The sequence below is a fragment of the Tiliqua scincoides genome, chromosome 1 (assembly GCF_035046505.1).
Source record: "Tiliqua scincoides isolate rTilSci1 chromosome 1, rTilSci1.hap2, whole genome shotgun sequence".
Taxonomy (NCBI): domain Eukaryota; kingdom Metazoa; phylum Chordata; class Lepidosauria; order Squamata; family Scincidae; genus Tiliqua; species Tiliqua scincoides.
Genome location: NC_089821.1, coordinates 206,114,240 through 206,133,926, shown reverse-complemented (window position 1 = coordinate 206,133,926; position 19,687 = coordinate 206,114,240). Strand labels below are relative to the sequence as shown.

Here is a 19,687-nt window from a genome sequence, read left to right as displayed (position 1 = left end):
ATTTCTTTTATATATGTTAAATTGGTTCTTGTTGGACAAAAGGTTCATGCTATATTTTAAGAACAGTGTGTAACTGCATGCAATGGTCCTGCAGTACATTTTATCTCTTTGCATTAAGTTAGTGGGTTGGGGGATTCCAACAAGTTGAGGATAATGAAAAGGGGGGTACAGGCCTGAGTTGCAGTTCTAAAGAAAAGGATGGGAAGGGGATATCTGTGTAGATAGAACAAAAAGAATGATGGAAACAAATTAAGGACTGTTTGGAAGAGCATGCCCTGTTGGAGGAAGGGAATTGCATTATAATAACTGTTGAGTGCTGGTTTGAGTGTTTTCTCCTATTGTAGGAAACAGACTACATTAAAGGTACCTTTATTGATAAAATACTGCCTATGTGTGGATGTCTTGGGTTCTCATTTAATTGATTTGGAGTTTGGAATCTTTTAAATCTGAGAGAACTCTGGTGTTTTTAAAGCCTCAGGTTCCATTTGCTTGGATAATTCTGTGCTTAAAGCATTTCAAAACATACTCACATAAACTACCGTATAAGCCCAAGGCCAGGGTGCATGGCCACTGACACAGGCTCCACTGCATCCCTTGGCCTGGCTGGGGACCAGGTTGGCCAGGAGAGGTAAGTAAAGAAAAACTTTATCTATCTCTCTGGCTACTCCACGGTCCACTGTGGGCCTACTCAGATTATGCCACCTCTTTCACTGGTGTAGATCTGTTAGGTTGAAGGGGACATGTCAGGTCTGTGATGGGGGACAGGATTCTGCAGCTGAGATCCACCCTAATCCACCCCCATGACTATGGCAATGGCCAATCTGCATGGTGCTGCTGCTAGGGCATGGCCATCTGGCATTTGCACTAGTGGCAGCACTTCACAAATCAACAGACAGGCTGTCATGCCAGTGTATTGTAAGGATAGGTTTGGGCCCTTAGCTTCGTCAACTGACATTAAAACAGGCACACAGTCTACCTGTGCTTCTGCAGTTCTGTGGGTAGATACACTGTGTAAAAGTTTGTGATTGGCCAGGAGTTTACTAAGTTGATTCCTTCAGGGGGAAAAATGGATCAGCACAATTCTATCCTTGGTTATCAGGTTCAGATGCAAAAGATGCAGGGCAGGGCAAATTCCTACTCACGATGACCCTGAATGATCCTGGCAACTAAATTTCTGCTATCACAAGATGGCTTATTCACAGGTTATGAATATGATAGCATGCTATAAGCCCACATGAGCTATAGCAAAAAGCCTGGAAAAAAACAGGGCTTTATATTATATATTATATAAAAATGCAGATATGTATATGGCAGGATATATACGTGACAAGGTCAATTTTGAAAAGATGCACTTCAGAAGCAGATATCATCCACAGCTTATTCATCGACACTCTCTTTGAAACTTCCCCCATTTGAAACTTTGAGACTTCCCCCATCCTCTCACTGAAACTTCCCCAATCAAGTCTTTAAACTTTGAAACTACCCAGAGCTTTAAAAACAGTTTGCAGTGAAGTGCATCAGACCACACAGTAGGGGAAGCTTTCAGAATCCTACAAAACAAGTGCAATGGATGGACAGTAGATGTCAAGATCACAGCCAAAAATATAAAAGCTTTGAAACTTCTTTAGTCCCTCTTTTGTAATCGGTTTTCTCCCAATAAGTAAGACTCACCCATTGTATACTCTGTAGATGTCTGGAAAACTTCCATTTACACTAACATCTGAACCAGGCCAGAAAAACAAACCAGATTTTTGTCCTTGATACATTGCAGTCAGCCAGATCTACACAAAGAGAGAAATCACTGCTATTCATAACGTCTTCTTATTTATAAATTTAGTGCAATAATTTACAGCTTCAAAATAGTTTTTGGATCTCTACCAACCCATTTTTCCTCTCTCTCCAGGGTATTCAAACCTAACATATGTAATGATAGAACCATCTGTAGGACAACATTCTCTGTCATATTGCCATCCCTTTTACAGTTTTATCCATTGCTGGGCTATTCAGTAAAGTATTTTGAAAGCTGGAATAGACTCCATATATTTCTTAAACAAGTGAAAAACAAAACAAAAAACAAAGGATACATATTGAAATGCCATTTCTTTTAATAGACATTAATATATCTCATGGCACTATACTTGAAATTAGCACTTACTGGCTGTCCTTGATACCACTGTGGGTTGAACTTCTCTTCATTTCTGAGTGTGAAATAGGCATTTCTCTTTGGCTCATACATTTTGTTATCCACTAAACCATGGGATTCTGGATAGAGGCCCTGCAATAATTCATTAATTGGTATCAGCATTCATGCAACTGTCCATTTGGGCAACGATGCTTGGAGTCAAGAGGATACAAGTGTGGTTTTCCTTTAATATATTATAATAGTGGAATTCAAACTATGACCTACAAAGAGTACTGTACTGTACTGACCAGAGCAAGTTCTTTGGTCTGGGAGTTCAGATATTTCACAGTCACAAACATTTTCTCCAATTATTTATCTATTTTCTGCAAGAATCATCCTAAGAGCTGTTAAGCTACTGCAGACACTCGAGTATAAGTTGATCTCACAGATACGTCGAGGACAGGTTTTGAGCCAAAAAATCAAGAAATTTTCTATGACCCTTGGATCAGTCGGGGTTAAACTTCTTTGTCTGTGAAATTCTTTGAAAACAACTTACCAGTAATTGTTCTGAGGCAGCAGCAGCACCAAAAAAAAAAAAAAAAAAAGAGCCATTTTACATTTTTCTCCAGACAGGAAGGGAGATGAAGGTGCTTATAGAAGTTGTAGGCTTTGTGAGGAATACAGTATGATACTTCAATGGCACTGGCCCTCATACAGACCACAATACCCCAGATGCCTTCATTTCTCTTCCTGTTTAGAGAAGAAGCTAAAATGGCTACCTTTTTTGTTTGCTTTCTGTTGCTGCCTCAGAACAATTACTGGTAAGTAAAATTGCTCCTTCCTCCCCCCACCCTCTGCTTCTCAGCCCAGTCCCACTCCCATCTCACCAAGAAGCTACTCCGAGCAATTTCAACCACCATATCGAACCATGTATAAGTCGACCCATGACTTCAGGGCCAATTTTAAGGTATAAATTGTTTGACATGCACAAATATATAAGCTAACCCATTAAATGCTTCCTGGGGTGGGGCAGGGTTAGGAATCCCCAGATGCTCTTACCGTGACAATACTGTAGTGATTAGGAAATGTTTTTGATGGATACACCGGTCTCAAGCCACGAGTGTACGTTCCACATTTTCCTGGAGGGGAAAAAACAGCATTAGACATGCTTAGCAATTCCACACTTCTGGATAATATAACTTTCCATGTCAGTTATTTCTGGAGTATTAAAAGAATGTGGCAGTATGAACATTTTGCTGCTAGAGGGAAAAGAAAAAAGAAGCTGCCAGCTTGAAATGTAAAGCATTTTCCCCTGCCCATCCTAGCAAGCATTAAGTGGGTAGGGAGAGATGACTTGGAGACCACACCTTCCCTTCCTTTTATTACCATATTTGCAGTGTGCAGTTTCCGTGCTCCCAGCATGCACTGCTTTTGATCATTTGAAGTAGAGGCATCATGGAAGACAGGCTGCATACCACATGCATGGTAGCTAAAGAGACAGGGGAACAGGGGTACAGCCACTTGCTCACCTTGCTTGTTTCACTGCACGTCATTTGCCTCCCACCGCCTCACCTGCCTACTGCCCTTCACCTGCCCACTGCCCACCTGTCCCTATACCCACTCATTCACCTGCCCCCTCCTTCACAGATGCCACACGTACATGAGTGTGCTCAGGGGTGGCATTTGGGAGGGGAATTCAGGCAGCACTGTGGCACAGGACATGACTGGTCTGCTCCATGAATTTCACAGCCAATCAATGTTCTCTTATTTTTATTGCCTGCTACAAATAACAATACAGGGCATGCCTCGTTATACACTGGGGTTCCATTCCAGAACCCCTAGTGGATAAAAAAAATCCATGGATAAAAAAGTGGAAAAATAAATTTTAAAAGCCACTTCCAGGTTTCCTGCCCCTCCATTGCTCCTGATGGAATAAGGTCTTGCTTCAACATTCACAGTTAGTTGATTCTGGGACTCCCTGATGATACCATAAAATGTGTTAAATAAAAGCAGTTAAAAAAAACAAAAAGTATGTCCCTTTACAACTGTGGTTTACAAACAGCTTTTCTTACTGTTGTAGAGAGGCGAACAGCAATTAGAAATGCAAAGGATGCCCTACCTTTGCCTGGCTCAGCTGAAAAATGGAATGATAGCTTGCATGACTGTCTCTCTACAACAGTAAGAAAAGCAGTTTTTTTAAAACTGTGATTTTAAAGGGATGGATTTTTTTTCCCCTTTTCCAGGTATCAGCACATTCCTTGTAATTTGCATTGGCCATTCATGTTGAGTCAAATCCGTATGTAATAAATCCGTGTATAACAAAGTTGGGCCTGTACCATTTTGCTCCTACAATTTTGCACACCACTGTGCAGAATGGCTTTAAACATGTTTTTCAGTTTTCCACAGTTCTGGCAGTTAAGATCACACAACACTGGCAACATGCCATTGTTGTTTACCACTGGATATGTATTAGTCATAAGAAATAACACTTCCAGTAGGTGATACCACCTCCTTTTATGACTTCCATTTCCCCCAGACTCTAAAGTAATAAACAATGTGTTTTGTAAAAATTCCTTTTCAAAGTTGCTGAACTTCCGTCTGTCTTCTTTTTTTTCTTTTAACATTCCACTACCCTAATTGCCAATACCAACTCCTAAGAAATCTTATGGAAGCAAACAGTCTTGTCTCGCCAAATTTTCCATGTTTGGGACTGTGGTCACTGCAAAATGACCACTGTCCAGCCACAAAAACCATTGCTTAACCATGTCAACATTTCATAGAAGCCAAGCAAAACTCTATGAGACACAGTCTTGTCTCTTGATGCACTGCTAGCTGTAAAACCACCATGTGGGTCAAAAGGAGTTTATGGTAGTTGTAAGGAACTTAAGAGAGCAGACATTATATTAAGGAAAAGGGACTGCTTAGATTATTTTTGTTCTTATTAGATCAACATGCTATTGCTCAAACAGAGAAACTACTCACGTAATTTGCTAATAACAGGAAGAAGTCCAGCCCATGTGTGCAAATACTCAGCTCTGAATCCATCCAACGAAAACAATAACAGTGGAGGTTTTGTAAATCTGAGTAATTAGAAACGAGACTGCTAAAAACAAGTATTTGATAATTATTCACTCATTTTCCAGCACTCTTTCAAAGAAGACTATAGTCCGTTTCAGATGTTCTGACTTCTGCAGAAAGTGTGGAGGTTAGGGGACAGGACCAATGGGTATAATCCTGCTCACGCCTCCATGTGTTCCATATGCACATGGAGATCTGATGTTTACCCAGAGATGAATCATGGAACCTACAGTACAATCCCATGCACATCTACCCAAAAGTAAGTCCCATTGTGTTCAATGAGGCTTACTTCCAGGAAAGTGTATATATGATGAATATAAATGTGTAAGGCTCCAATCCTATGCATACTTTCCTGGGAGTAAGCCCCTCTGAACACAATAGTATTTCTGAGTAGACATGCATAGGATTGTGCTGTAAGAGGCACAAATCTCAGCAATTATAATTAGAAACACTTTCGGATCATCATAAGATCTACATTCTAACACTTTTATTCTCTGTGGAGAGGCCATATATCATATTGTTAGGACACAATCTTAGGTCAGTAGATCTTCTAGGTAAATGTGGTTGGGCTGGAGTGTAAATATCTTATAGAAATATAATCTGAGTCTTTCTAGGATTTTTTTTTTAAAGTTATGTTCTTGGGTAATATAAATCAATGATTAGTGCCAAAAAAAAACAAAACCCAACTGAATAAAACAACTAGCTAACTTAAAATAACATGAGTGTTTTTTGCATATTGTCTTCTGGTTTGGCTTTTGCAAGAAAGCCAGAAGTTAAAAATAGTTATGGCAAATTCAAAATGTTTTCCCTTGTTTCTATACTAATCTGTTTCAGCTATACAAAGCTATAAATGCCTAGTCCAAGAAGATGGATTGCTTTGCCTTGTTTACAATGAGAACAAATGTTAGAGAAAACAATTATACAAAATGCCAGCATTCATTCCTTCTGCTAAAAGAAGTAGCACTAAACTTTAAATAAAAAATTACAGAACAAAAACTCAAGGCAGATTTTCTTGAACTGAGATACATTTAGAATAATTACCCCACAACATCCGGCTTTGTTTTTTTAAGGATCATCACTGAACTGGGCTAGCTGCTGTTACTGAGAAAATGAGATAGTGAGAAGTTATGTGAATAAGAGAGAGAGAATATTTAGGAGTGCAATCCCAGCTTGCCCTTGGGCCAGCACAAATTCCTTCTGCCAGCCCAGAAGGGTCGCAAATGTGCCGTAAAGCACATTTGCGCCTCCTCTTGAGTCGTCTGGACCAGTGTAGGAATGCGCTCTGGCCCGCAAAGGCCAAGTCCAACCTCAGCACCGACTCTGACAGGGAGCCTTGCATCGGCTGAGCTCAGTCGACACAAGGCTCTGTGATGGGGGGGGGGGAAGAGGCTGGAGGAAGGAGTTCCAGGGTGGGGGGAAGGTGGGCGGAAGGCGTCAAGGTTTGTGCTGCATTAGGAACAAAAGGAATTTTTTCAGCCTGGATAATGATGAAGCACTGAGGTTACTTGATAAATCTACATTGGGGGGAGGGAATGTAAACACTGCCTGTGTTTGTACCATGTGACCAAAACACAAAGGAAAGTGCTGAGTTACCATGAATGTGCACCTGGGTAAATTAGCTGCTGCAATACTGTGAAATGGCAGTCACAAGACAATGAGGTCTGTGAATGGCAGGCACCAATATATAAACAGACACTGGAAGCTATGTGGTGTGGGTTGTTTGTGGATGGTGACTGGGAGAAGTGCTGCTGGTGTGTAATATTGTTTGTGTTTCTACTTTCTACTCTCCTGCTTAATGTTATTGTTATTCTTTTGCTGTGTTCCTGATAAGACTTTTGTTTTGCTGAAACTTCAGTACAAGTCTGTTTGCTGAAAGGAACATGCAGCTGTGTGTTTCTCCTTGGGGCTGCTCGCTTCAAACGCTCCCCTACTGGCTGCTACTCTGCTCTTGCTAGTGGGGGCAAACTGGCATACCCATAGCATTCCTGACAGAGAGCGGTCCCGGGGGTGGGCAGGCAGGCAGGGAGTGGGAGGTGGGGCTGGGACCCAGCAGATATGCCAGATCCTAGCGCCTGTTCCCAGCAGCGCAAAGCAGCTGCAAGCTGCTCCATTCTCCTTGGACTTATGCCACTTCCAGAGGTGGCATGGGTCCAAAGAAACCCATTGGGGCTGCAGTGGCTTACCCAGGGGTAAGGGGAAGAGTTTACCCCCAGCTGAGCCACTTTGGGCCTCTATCTTGCGCCTCATGATCCTTAATTCAGTCCTTAACTGTGTCAAAATTTAAAATCTCTTGAAATGAGCTGGGATAATGTTTTAAAGCAGTAATTCTCAAACTCTAAGCCATGTGATAACTGTCATTATTTCATCATGAGATTGATAAACCAATTAAAAAATGAAATCTTCCTGTGAGTTCAATGTGTTCATCCTGAAAGAAAGGTATCCACTTTGTGTCTCTGGCATGACCAACCGCATTGCTTTCTTCCCATCTGCTTCTCCTAGAGGCAGCTCTTTCTGCAATGTCACTGCTTTGGGTGTGAGTGGTTCACTCCTGATGAAGATGGATTACATGCCCTCAGGTGAGGCATGGTAAAGAGAAGGCCAGAGCAATAAAGCACACCCTTCTGAGGGCAAGTAGTTTGAAGCCATTACACACTCTAAATGTAAGCCTTTCTGGATCTTAAGTGCCTTTCCAATAAAAATTCAGAAAAAACTTGCCTTGCCTATCAGAAATTTGGGAAACACTAGTTTAAAGACTGTAGAAATTCAATCTTTAAGTGATTTGTCTGGACTTTCTGAATGATTAAGTAAAGGTAAATCAGTTAAAGATCTTCCCCCCAATACAGGCTGAGTCTTGTTATTTGAAAGGGTTCCATTCCCAGAACTCATGTGGATGGTAAAAATCGCATTAAAGCAAATCCATTTAAAGAACAAAATCCCTTTGCTAGGAAATTTAAAAACAGCCTGACTGACCTTTGTATTGTAAGACAGAGTCATTAGGCAGACAATCCATCAATCATCTCTCCAGGCACTTAGAAAGGCTTCACTCTAAGCCAGCAATCCACCAATGCAAAGTGATTATCTTTCTTTCACTTGCTCAAGGGGAAGGGAGAGGTCACTTGCCTTGGTGTGAAGCTGTTCTAAGTGCCTAGAGAGAGAATTACTGATGGATTGTCAGCCAGCTGCTCTCTCTTGCATTAATGAGGCTATTGTCAAACAACCTTTTCCTTTAATTTAAAGGGCCCTTCTCATCACATTGAGATAAAACTACAGGTGAAAAATCCATTGATAATTTGGTTATACCTGATAATTAGGTTATACCTGAGATTTCCAGATCTCACTGTGTTTACTATTTGATTACTGTAAATCTGTATAAGTGCTACAAACACTACTTATCAGAAAAGTCTTCAAACTTCTACTGTTAATGACATTTAAGATCACTAACAGATGCATCCCACAAACAGCATGTTGCATGTTCATACAGCATATAGAATCCACCTTTAGTTTAACTTAAAGGGAAAATTATGGTTTAAATTATGGTTTAATTTAAAGGGAAGGGAAAGTTTAGACTCTTCAGAATGCAATGAGAAAGAAAAGTATCTAACTTTTGTCACAGTTCCAGCTAAGTTCCTTCCTTTGCAAACGTTCTTGTTTCTTGCTACAAATGTAATTAGTATTAAATAGACTGTTGCCTAGAAATCTTTTTGCTACTAATTTAGCTACAGAAATGTTATTTACACTTGCCACAACACTAAGAACATCTTTTTCCATTAAAAGATATAAAGTTAATCATCCTTACCCTTCTGGGCACTGAAGTTCATTTATGTCCTCGCATGTATCTTCAAGCCAGCTTGCCTTTCCTTGTTAGAAATATATGTATATTATTATTTTATTTTTCATAAGGGAAAAATATCAATACAATGCTATCTCAGCTACGCCATAGGTGGAGGAAGTTAAAAGCAATTAATTACTTCAAACTGAACTGCAAGAACCTGCTCATTTCATATCCTCAAGATCTGATAATTGAATTCCCCCAATATTGGTTACCAGGCAACCTAGCATGGCTAGTTTAGCTGAAAACTCCAGTAATATCTAAAGTAGCTTTCTGAATCCAAGCCAAGGATCAGTTTCCTAAGATTTTTTTGAATCAAAGCAATAGAAGTTGTATAACAAAGCGTGGTAAATAGACCATTCCATCATTGCTCTTTCACATCTTTCAAGGATGCATGAATAATGCAGACAGAATGCTTTACCTTCACAAACTGAATAGTAATTGACACAGCAATTATTGTTTTTCACACAATCATCCGCACAAGAGCAACGATATTCTGGCCGATTCTTCTCACCACATCGGAACTTGCTACAAGTCCACGTATGAGCTACAAATATAAGGAAATTGCTTTTAGTTAAATATGTCTTATTGCACAATCCTATCCACGTCTATACTGAAGTCCCAATGTGCCCTGGCTTACTCCCAGGAAAGTATGTAAAGGATTGAAGCCTTACATACCAATCCTATTCCCACCATCTTCCATCAAGGAGCTGTGCTGAAGGCGCACACGCTCTGCTGTGTGCTATGGTGGGGGGGGGGCAATCAGACAGCAAGCAAGAGAAAAGTAAAAGCCCTCCCAATATTCCGCCTGATCTCCTATCTCAGACCCATGCCAGCTATTTTGATGACATTCCATCCAAGGAGAGGAAGGGGCGGGGTGGGGTGGGGCAGGTTGGAAAACTGGTTATAGGATTCCACATGCTCCTTTGCTGCTAAGATTCACTCCCTCCAGCCTGCTCAGCAATTCTGCCCTCTTCCAACCCTGACTTCCCCTGAATTGCTCCCTCCACCACCTTACCTGGACTGATGGGGTGTCTAGACAAGACTGATGCGTGCATAGAGCCGTTGGCCATTTCCACCAGTTGCTTCATCATGCACTATGGTGGCACAATGTATGGACCACCACAGGGCTGTTAATGACAGCAGATCGATAGATCCACTGTTGTAAATTGCCCATAGGATTGGGTCATAAGTGTATGATAAGTGTATGAAGGAGTATTTTCTTCCTTCCCTGATATAAGTAATCTCACTAAACCACTGAGGGCACAATCCTAACTGCGTCCTATGCCAGCCCAAGTCCCTTGGGCCAGCCTGGGAAGGTCACAAACGTGCCGTAAAGCACGTTTGTGCCTCCTAGAGGGGAAGCTGGGCCGGCGCTCCAAGAAGTGCCGGCCTGAGGAGGCTCACGTAAGCCTTCACGCGGGTTTCCCCCCAGCTCAGATGGGTCAACGCAAGGACAAAAGGTAGGCGTGGGGGAGGCAGGGAGGAGGAAGGCGTTCCTGGGTGGTTATGCCGGATCCCAACCCCTATTCCTGGGGAGAAGGGAGCGGCTTCAAGCCGCTCTGCTCTCCTTGGACTTGTTCCACCTCAAGAGGTGGCACACATCCAAGGAGATCTATTGGGGCCAGCGGCCCTTACCCAAGGGTAAGGGGAAAAGTATCGCCTTGCCTCTGGTTAAGCCACTTCTAGCCACAGTCCTGCACTGGATACATCGCAAGCCTCTTGGTTTGCCTGTTTCAGCGCAGGATAGGGTTGCGCTCTCAATCTCAAACTCTTTTGTAAGCCGGGGGGGGGGGGAGATCAATAGTGTTTTAATCTAACCATGATTATATGAGCTAGCTACAGACCACCTGCAATGTTAAGAAATGCTAGTTTCTCTCACCAAGCATGTCCATCAACACAGCAGTTTCAAAAACTTTAAAACTGAAATAAATATGCTTACCAGGTTCTATGCAGGCTTCTTGGAAATCTAAACAGCAGTTTCCAAGCTTAACACATTCACTGTCACAGCGGCAGCTTGCAAATGTTCTCTCATAGCAACGACCCTTGCAGGTTTTGACTGAAATAATTAACATTTACTTGATGTCAGTGATGGACCATTGATATTACATTGATTAATATGCTAATATGGGCCTGGTATGCATTGCGAGTATATGAATGAGGCAATGGATTTCTGCCACTTACTAATAAGTGAACCTTCTTAGTCTAACAAACTGCAAGTGTCTTGAATTTGGACGTGGCTATAGACATGGGGTGCATTCGGCAAAGCGACGGGGAGGGGACTGGGCTCCTGTACAAGCTCAACCAATGGAGGTTGTACAACAATAGTGCTTTATGGACTGCACCCATGATATGTTCTTCCTCACATGAGAAGTAAGTTCACCTTGAACACAGCAGAAAATGATGGCATTTCCAACAATTCTACCACCGTCTGATTCTAGGATAAAAGAAATCAAGCCAGTACTAACCTTAAAACATTTTGAAGGGGAAACTCAAAACAATAACTGTCTGCTCTGGAGTAAATGTGGGAAGTAGGAAAAAGTAGGATCTGCTAAAATCTGTTGCCTGAAATGCCTGCTTCACAGCAAGGCTGGTTCTCAACCCACTTACTTAAGTAAATAAACACAAAACATTTATGCTACACTCCTATGCCTTCCAATGGTAGTTTCAATGAAACTGCCTCACTAGTAAGACCCCTTAACCTGTACCCTGACCAAATTGACTGCTGCCTCTTCCAGACTGCTCTCACACTACTCCAGATACAAGTCAAGGCTTGTCATGGTTCATCTAACAGTGCATTCAGCAATCCACACTAGTAGCAAGCAACCAATCCTATAGCAGGTACAGTCAGTTCTCTTTTTATGCGAATTTGCTATCTGTGAATTCGCTTTTCCACAGGGGCAAAATTGCTACCTTCTCTCATTATCCACACTTTGTTATCCACTACACAGAAACCTTCCAGAGGCTTAAGGGATCTTCAGAATGACATCTGTGACCAGCGCGGACCCTTTTAAAATGGCTGGCAAAAGCTTTCATTGGTCATTTTAAAGGGGTCTGTAGGGGTTGTGGGAGCCATTCTAAAGTCCCTACAGCCACTGGAAGGTCTTAGTAGCATTCCAAGAATTTTTTGCACTTCTTGCTACACTTTACTATGCTTGGGATCATTAGGAAGGGTATTGAGAACAAAACGGTTAGTATTATAATGCCGTTGTACAAATCTATGGTAAGGCCACACCTGGAGTATTGTGTCCAGTTCTGGTCGCCGCATCTCAAAAAAGACATAGTGGAAATGGAAAAGGTGCAAAAGAGAGCGACTAAGATGATTACGGGGCTGGGGCACCTTCCTTATGAGGAAAGGCTACGGCGTTTGGGCCTCTTCAGCCTAGAAAAGAGACGCTTGAGGGGGGACATGATTGAGACATACAAAATTATGCAGGGGATGGACAGAGTGGATAGGGAGATGCTCTTTACACTCTCACATAATACCAGAACCAGGGGACATCCACTAAAATTGAGTGTTGGGCGGGTTAGGACAGACAAAAGAAAATATTTCTTTACTCAGCGCGTGGTCAGTCTGTGGAATTCCTTGCCACAGGATGTGGTGCTGGCATCTAGCCTAGACGCCTTTAAAAGGGGATTGGACGAGTTTCTGGAGGAAAAATCCATTATGGGGTACAAGCCATGATGTGTATGCGCAACCTCCTGATTTTAGGAATGGGTTAAGTCAGAATGCCAGATGTAGGGGAGAGCACCAGGATGAGGTCTCTTGTTATCTGGTGTGCTCCCTGGGGCATTTGGTGGGCCGCTGTGAGATACAGGAAGCTGGACTAGATGGGCCTATGGCCTGATCCAGTGGGGCTGTTCTTATGTTCTTATGTTCTTATGTACTAGCTTCCTGAGGGTCTCTACTAGATTCTTCTGATGGCAGGGAAGGTACCCCTTCCTGTCCCCGTCCCCCCCCACTGGGTAGCCATTGTACCTAACCCCATTAATCCCCAATGGTTCATTATCTGTGAGTTCACTATCCCACTTGGGTTTCCAGGAACCTAACCCTAGCAGATAACAAGAACAGACTATATGACTTTTCTGTATTATCCTGCACATGCTGTTAGAGAACCAATGACCAGCATAGGAAGTAACCATGAACACAGAGGCAACAAACTAGTCAAGGTGCATGTACATCAGCTCTGAGGGTCAAAGTACAAATGACATCAAACACATCATTGGGTCTTGCTGGGTACCAGTTTTATTTTTCTCCCTAAATGGCAGTCATGAGGAGTTGAGAATCCAGATCGAGTCAAACCATTAAGGAATAACATTTTGAAGTTCTTTTTTTAAAAAAAAAAATACAATAAATTTTATGTTGGAGCTTCCTCTAATTTCAAGCGTATTATTATAAGGTGGATTTTTGATTGCTGGAGAATAAGCTTATCATTATTGTTTTGCCCTAAAACAATACCTGATCAGAGGTTACAAAAGAATGTCAATGTTCCTTCATGGACAGTAGATGTTTTTTAATACAGAGATGGCTCTAGACATACCTAGAGTGGAGAACAGCCACCAGAGCCAGAAGGTGTCTCTCTGAGCTAAGGGAAGGGGAGCTAATGTAAGATCTATGTGTGAAAGAAAGAGCAGTTTTGCACTTCTAAATGAAACAGAGACAGACTGAAGAAGCCACTGAAGGGAAGACTGGGCTGAAAGCTAACAGCACTGTAGGAGGTGCTGGAGTGTCTCTCTGGAAATTGGATATGATCCGTTGTACTCTTGTAGGAGTATATATACTCTTCGCATCCACCTGATGCTCAACTTGTATACTGCTAAATAAATCAAATATTTCAAAGACGCACTGAACCTCCAGGAATTCCCCCCCCTACAAAAGGGACCCACAACCAAGTAATGCTGTCCCTAGACCTTCAACAATTGGGGAAGTGAGAGCACTTTAAAAAACCACAGAACAAAACATCTTCATGAATACAAAATGCATGTTTTACACCAAAATGAACTCATCACAATACTTAAGAATAACATTTCTAATTAATTACCATCTCTTGTACAGCTAGGCTTCAATCCAAATATACATCCTAAAATTGTTGTTAGGACAATGAGGCTTATTACCTAGAAGAGAAGAGAAAAATACAGTCAACTGATTTATTTTACCATTCATACCGCCCAATCCTAACCTGGGCCAGCCCATAATGTGCAGAACATGGTATGGGCCAGCTGGAGAGGTAAGTAAAAAACTTACTCCACCATGCCATGGTCCCCAATAGGTCTAATCAGATCTGTGCCAGCTCTTTGGCTGGTGTAAGTCTGAGTGGGTCCAGGGAGGCGTATCAAAGCTGGACCAGGGGCACAGAATATCTGAGGAGCTGCTGCCACTGATATCCATCGCTTACCCTCAACCAGCCCCAATCTATCTTCCCCTGGAACACCACCACCACCACCCCCCCACTGATTTACCTGCTCCAGCAGAGGCTGGGTGCTCCACTGACACGTGCCCAGGGCTGCCAGCCATTTGCACTGGCGTTTCCAGCTCACCTGCTGTTGCTGCAGCTGCTGTGCTGGTGGCCCAGGCTTTGCACTGACAGAACACAAGTTCTGTCAGCACACGGCCTGGATAGGGTTGGGTTCACACTACTTATTTCCACCCGCACATACTGAACAACATGCAAACATTTCGGAAAACAAAAAAATTGTTATTGCCAAACATCTGGCCATTCATTTGAAACTCAGCACAGGGTAGTCCATGAAGTCATTCCAAAAGTTGATTTCACTGGAGCAATATACTGATTGGACGATTTGAAAGGCTGGCAAAGTTTTAACCACAAACTCAACCACAGCCACCAAATGTCAGAAGTTTGCCAAATGTTTATAATCATAGGTCTCACAGATTATCCATGCTATAACATGTAGAGTGCTATAGTAGTGTAGAGTCCATGCAATAGGCACATGCAGCAAATGATGAAAATGTTGCTTGGAAGTACTTAACAAGGATCCAGCATCACAAAAGCCTACATTGCACTATGAAGTTAGAAATGTCAGCAGGAAATAGCATCTTTTTTTCTCAAATAAGAGCAGAGCAAAGCACCTAACCTCAAGACCCATTCTGCATGTCCAGCATAAAAGGAAACCAAAACTACATATGAAATGCATGTTAATAATGCATTTAATGTTAATTTGTTAATGCTAATGATGCAGTTAACTTGTTCCACTGTCCCTTTAACATCCAGAACAACTTACCCATGTCCTGATATCAGAGGACATACACTTCCGTGCCTCAGTGCCACTTAATTGGCTGTTGCTGGTTGGAGATGGCAGGGAATCACATAAGGCCGTGACATCAGGACACTGGGTAAAAGATGTTACAAAGGGCAATGGAGAGATTAAACATGAGCTTGTTCGCTGCTGGCAGAAGTTGTACATCAATGTCAGATATAATTCTGCCTTAAGGAAACATAATGACACAACAATTGGAAACATTGCAGAAAAGTAAACAGTAAACATTCTGACATGGGCTAAACTATCCATTGACTAATGCCATATGGTAGGCAGGTCTCAGCCCATGTACTTAAGGGCCAGATTGACCCTGTTATATGAAGCTTATCTTACAAGAAAAAGGAAAGGCTAGTCTGCTTTGCTTCTGCTCTTTACCGCTTGTGGTGGTGCCGTAAACTGTTACGGAATTAGTGCTGAATAAGCAAGAAGATGAACCTGATGAATTCACTAAATTTGCAAATCTTGTTCTGTTGAATAAGAAAAACATCCTTTCCTAAGAAACAAGATACACAGAAGTGAAATGCATATTACAAATGCAAATGCATATAGATCTGTACTGAGTTACTAGTCTTGAAGAAAATAATTTTTGCTTAATTCTTTAAATCATGGGTCTCCAAACCCCAGCCTGGGGGCCAGATGTGACCCGTGGCTAGCCTCAATCCGGCCCGCAGCCAGCCTCTTGTCCCCTGAAAGCCTCTGGCCTACTTGGCCAAACATGACTGGAACTGTGCTCTGGTTGCATTTGGAGGGTGTTCTAAGAGCCAGAGAGTTTGAATGAATGAGCCCATTCATTAATTTATTCACTCATGTAAGTTCCATCTCTAATTTATTTATATAAATTTTATATTTAAAAAATTTTTCCGGCCCTCAATACCATGCCAGATATTTGATGCAGCCCTCTAGCCAAAATGTTTGGAGATCCCTGCTTTAAATTGTAAAATTACATAAAAAAAGATACTTGCAGTTCCTTCTTGTTCTTTTTTGGCTGATGGAAATGACTTGCTGAATTAAGCAACTGATTGACAACACTATTTGTGCACAACCCTCAGCTCTTTGAAGTTGAATTTCTCAAAACTTCAGATTCTTCTCCTTCCATCCTGAGCAGGAGGGTTTCAAAAACTGTCTGTGGTCTGAGAGCTTAGAGCCCAATCCTCACAGCATGTTTGCGAGACTTACTGCCGGGCTAGTGCCTGTGCTGGGCTAGCGCCAGGCGGGCGCCCACCCTCCACCACTCGGTGGTTGTACAGACCGCTGAACATGGTAAGCGGGGGAACATGGTAAGCGCATGGTAAGCGGGGGCCGGGAGGAGCCATTCCGGGGAGGGGGGAGGCAGGGGAGGGGGGAGAGAGGGCAAGGGTGTAACGGGAAGGTGGGAAGAGGGCGGGCAGCAGGCGTGCCAGGGGAGGGAGGGAGGTGGGAGTGATAGAGCTCTTTTCCACTGGATCCTGGGGGGGGGGCTCAGCGCCCTACACGAATGCCTTTACCTTACCACCAAGCTTTTGGTCAACAGTAACTTGAGTGGCCCCATTGTGGGGCTACTTCCCTTACCTGGGAGAAGGAGACAAAAGTCCCCTTCTCCCGAGGTGCCGCCCGTGGTAGCCCAAGGCACACAGGATCCGGCAGCAGCCATTTTTGGTGTTGCTGAAGCTGCATGCCCCAGGCAGCTCCAGATTGGGCTGTCCAGCTGCAATCTTACCCACACTTATCTAGGAGTAAGCCCCATTGACTTTAATGGGACTTAGTTCTAAGTGGACATGAATAGGATTGGCTGCAAGTTTTCCAAAAAAAAGTTACAAAATGCACCACTGGATTTACTTAAAACAGTTTTCTTTTTATTCGGTTACCTGTTGCAATGTTGCTGGCTGCCTGGACAGTTTGATAATTCAACTGTGAATGTTTTGACTGAAGAAAACGTTCATTGTTTTACAAAGACGTGATGCATAGCCATGATTCCCAGACCAGTGAAACACTGAGACGGCCAAACTAGTTGTGCTATGGCAACTACCCATGGGCCTTCCCTGTTTGCAATTAAAGTGGGAGTTCTTTAGATGAAAAAATGAATAAAAAATAAGGAAGGGAGTAAAGCCGGGGCAGTGTCAGGGTTAGCCATGTTGGCCACTGGTCAAAGGCCATAATCAACAGAAGGCCCAACCAGCTGGGGCAACCCCTTGCGCCCCTAGTTGCAGCACTGGTGCAAGTTGGTACCTTGACCTACAAATAGGAGCACCTTCCCTGATCATCATGGGGCTTCTATGGGATGTCCCTATTGGTCAGTAGGAAGGATGGGAGGAGTAGTTACTGAGATTCATGCTGCAGCTCTTCCTCCTATCATTCACACCAGTCGTTAACCTTTTTCTCAAAAGCCCTTGTGAAGGTTGCCACCACTGCCCAACACCCATCACCACCATAAAGCTGGAAGAAGCAGTGCAGGGCTTTGTTGGAGAGACTCCAGCTACCTGATGCCAGTGCTGTTTCTTATTATAACTCAGGAGCCAGGATTAAGTGGACCTTAGAACCACTCATTCCTCCTTGAATAAGTAATGCCTTTGCATGCTGACTTTCTTTCTCCTCAGTCATTCCCGATCCTGTAAACTTCATGAACTGCAGAAGTCTCATCCCCTCCACCAAAGTACACCTACTCCGTGTTCTCCCAATGTTCACAATTTGTCTGCAGAGACAGCTGAATATGAGAGACACCGAATATTCAGAGACACTGAATATGGGGAGAAAGTCTTCCAGTGATTGGAACTGTAAACTATTCAAGGAAACCACTCAAGGGGAGCAATTCCCCCCATGTCCAGCATTTGCATCTGCAGACACACAACAAATGAGATTAGTGCACTTATTCCTTCAGAACCCCTCATGTATTCCATGGAAGAGGAAACATCTGAGGGCTGGCTATTCAGTGGCGTAGCTAACGATCAGATTGTGCAGAGCGCAAAATGATGCCCCGGAAGTGATGTCACTTCCGGGTTTTGAATTTATACCTACTTTTCAAGAAGTGAGAAATAAAAAATGTGCCATGTTTTGTTTGGCAGGCAGAACTCGAGAGTCCTGCAGCTGCCTCGCGGTAGGGGGAGAGGCTGTGGAGAAGCAGCCAACCCGCTCGCTGGACTAGGGGCAGGCAGGTGGGAGGAAGCCGCGCCTGACTGACTGAGGCCCCAATCCTATCTGCATTTACCTGGGAGTAAGCCCCACTGACTCTAATGGGACTTACTTGAGTAGACATGCCTAGGATGGGGCTCTTAGACTGTCTGTCTGAGGGGTGCACGTGTGAGGGGAGGTTGGGGCATGCCCTCCACACCGGGCAACCGTTTTGTTTGGCAGGCAGAGCTTGAGTCCTGCAACTACCTCCTGGGAGGAGAAGAGGCTGTGGCGATGCTGCCACCCACTCACTGGCTCGCAGGGCTGGGGGAGGACTTGAGGCAGGCAGGCGGGAGGAAGTTGCATCTGACCTTCTGAGGCCCCAATACTATTCGCATTTCCCTGGGAGTAAGCCCCATGACTCTAAGGGCACTTGCATCTGAGTAGACTTGCCTAGGATTGGCTTTGAGTTCATGCAAGAGGCAGTGTCGGCGGTGGTGGCGGCAGCAACACACCTCCCTCTCCTTCCCTCCTGCTGTTGCAAGGAGCGAGGTGGAGGCAGTTGCAGACCCACAGAGGAAGCTCCCTCGCCTCAGCGCCCCTCAGTGGGGCAGCTGTTGGTTCTTGGGTGGGAGGGCTGTGGCACCAGCACTGAGGTTGTCCACAAAGAGCCCCACCAAGGTCTGGGGCGAAGCAGAGCTGGCTTTTCTGGGTGGGAATTTTCCCCACTCAGCTTCTGCCTGCAGTCGCCACCTCAACCACTTTCCCAGCTCTGCCAAGGGCAGACAGGTGGGTGGCCTGCCGCACACCCCCTTCGCTTTTCCTTCCTGCCCAAGTGAGGGCAGCCCAGGCGGGGCTTCCCAACCCCCCTCCAAGGGGCTTCCCTGCTCCCTCCTAACTGCTGGAGGCTGCTGGGGGGAACAGCAGTGTAGTCCGTTGCCATGTGCGCTACTTATACTTGGCTGCACACAGCAATCACAGCAGACGACTGTTGCCCCCAAGTCACGCATGACAGTTGTTGCCCCCCAGCCTCTGATGTTGCTCCTCCCACAGCTGTAGCCTGGTACATCTGCTACCCCCTGCACCCCCTTAGCTACGCCACTGGAGCTATTGTCTCTGAGCTTCTGTGAATATCTGACATTTAACAGGAAGTTGGGTTGCCAACTAAGAAAGTCAGCTTGGCTTTCAGGGCCCAGTACTGAAGACTATGTGTCAGCTCACCACTGGCGCACACTGTCACAAAGGAATGCTTGTGGCAGATAGCACTGGAGCACGCTTGGCGTGAGCCAGTGCTGAAG

The 19,687-nt window shown here is 43.9% G+C and overlaps 1 protein-coding gene across 4 annotated transcripts in view; it reads right to left on the bottom strand.

Annotated features, from left to right (window-relative positions):
- ENPP1 (ectonucleotide pyrophosphatase/phosphodiesterase 1) overlaps window positions 1-19,687 on the bottom strand; it is a 62,976-nt gene that overhangs the window by 25,473 nt on the left and 17,816 nt on the right. For 2 of the 4 annotated variants that reach the window (XM_066614651.1, XM_066614659.1), the window contains exons 2-10: window positions 15,270-15,377; window positions 14,072-14,144; window positions 10,972-11,088; window positions 9,451-9,576; window positions 8,997-9,057; window positions 5,105-5,202; window positions 3,182-3,261; window positions 2,156-2,275; window positions 1,672-1,781 (exon numbers count right to left, since the gene is read on the bottom strand). In XM_066614651.1, coding sequence (XP_066470748.1) covers window positions 1,672-1,781; window positions 2,156-2,275; window positions 3,182-3,261; window positions 5,105-5,202; window positions 8,997-9,057; window positions 9,451-9,576; window positions 10,972-11,088; window positions 14,072-14,144; window positions 15,270-15,377 — 893 coding nt within the window. The remainder of the gene's footprint in view (window positions 1-1,671; window positions 1,782-2,155; window positions 2,276-3,181; window positions 3,262-5,104; window positions 5,203-8,996; window positions 9,058-9,450; window positions 9,577-10,971; window positions 11,089-14,071; window positions 14,145-15,269; window positions 15,378-19,687) is intronic. The other 2 variants (XM_066614668.1, XM_066614677.1) reach the window with 1 other exon arrangement.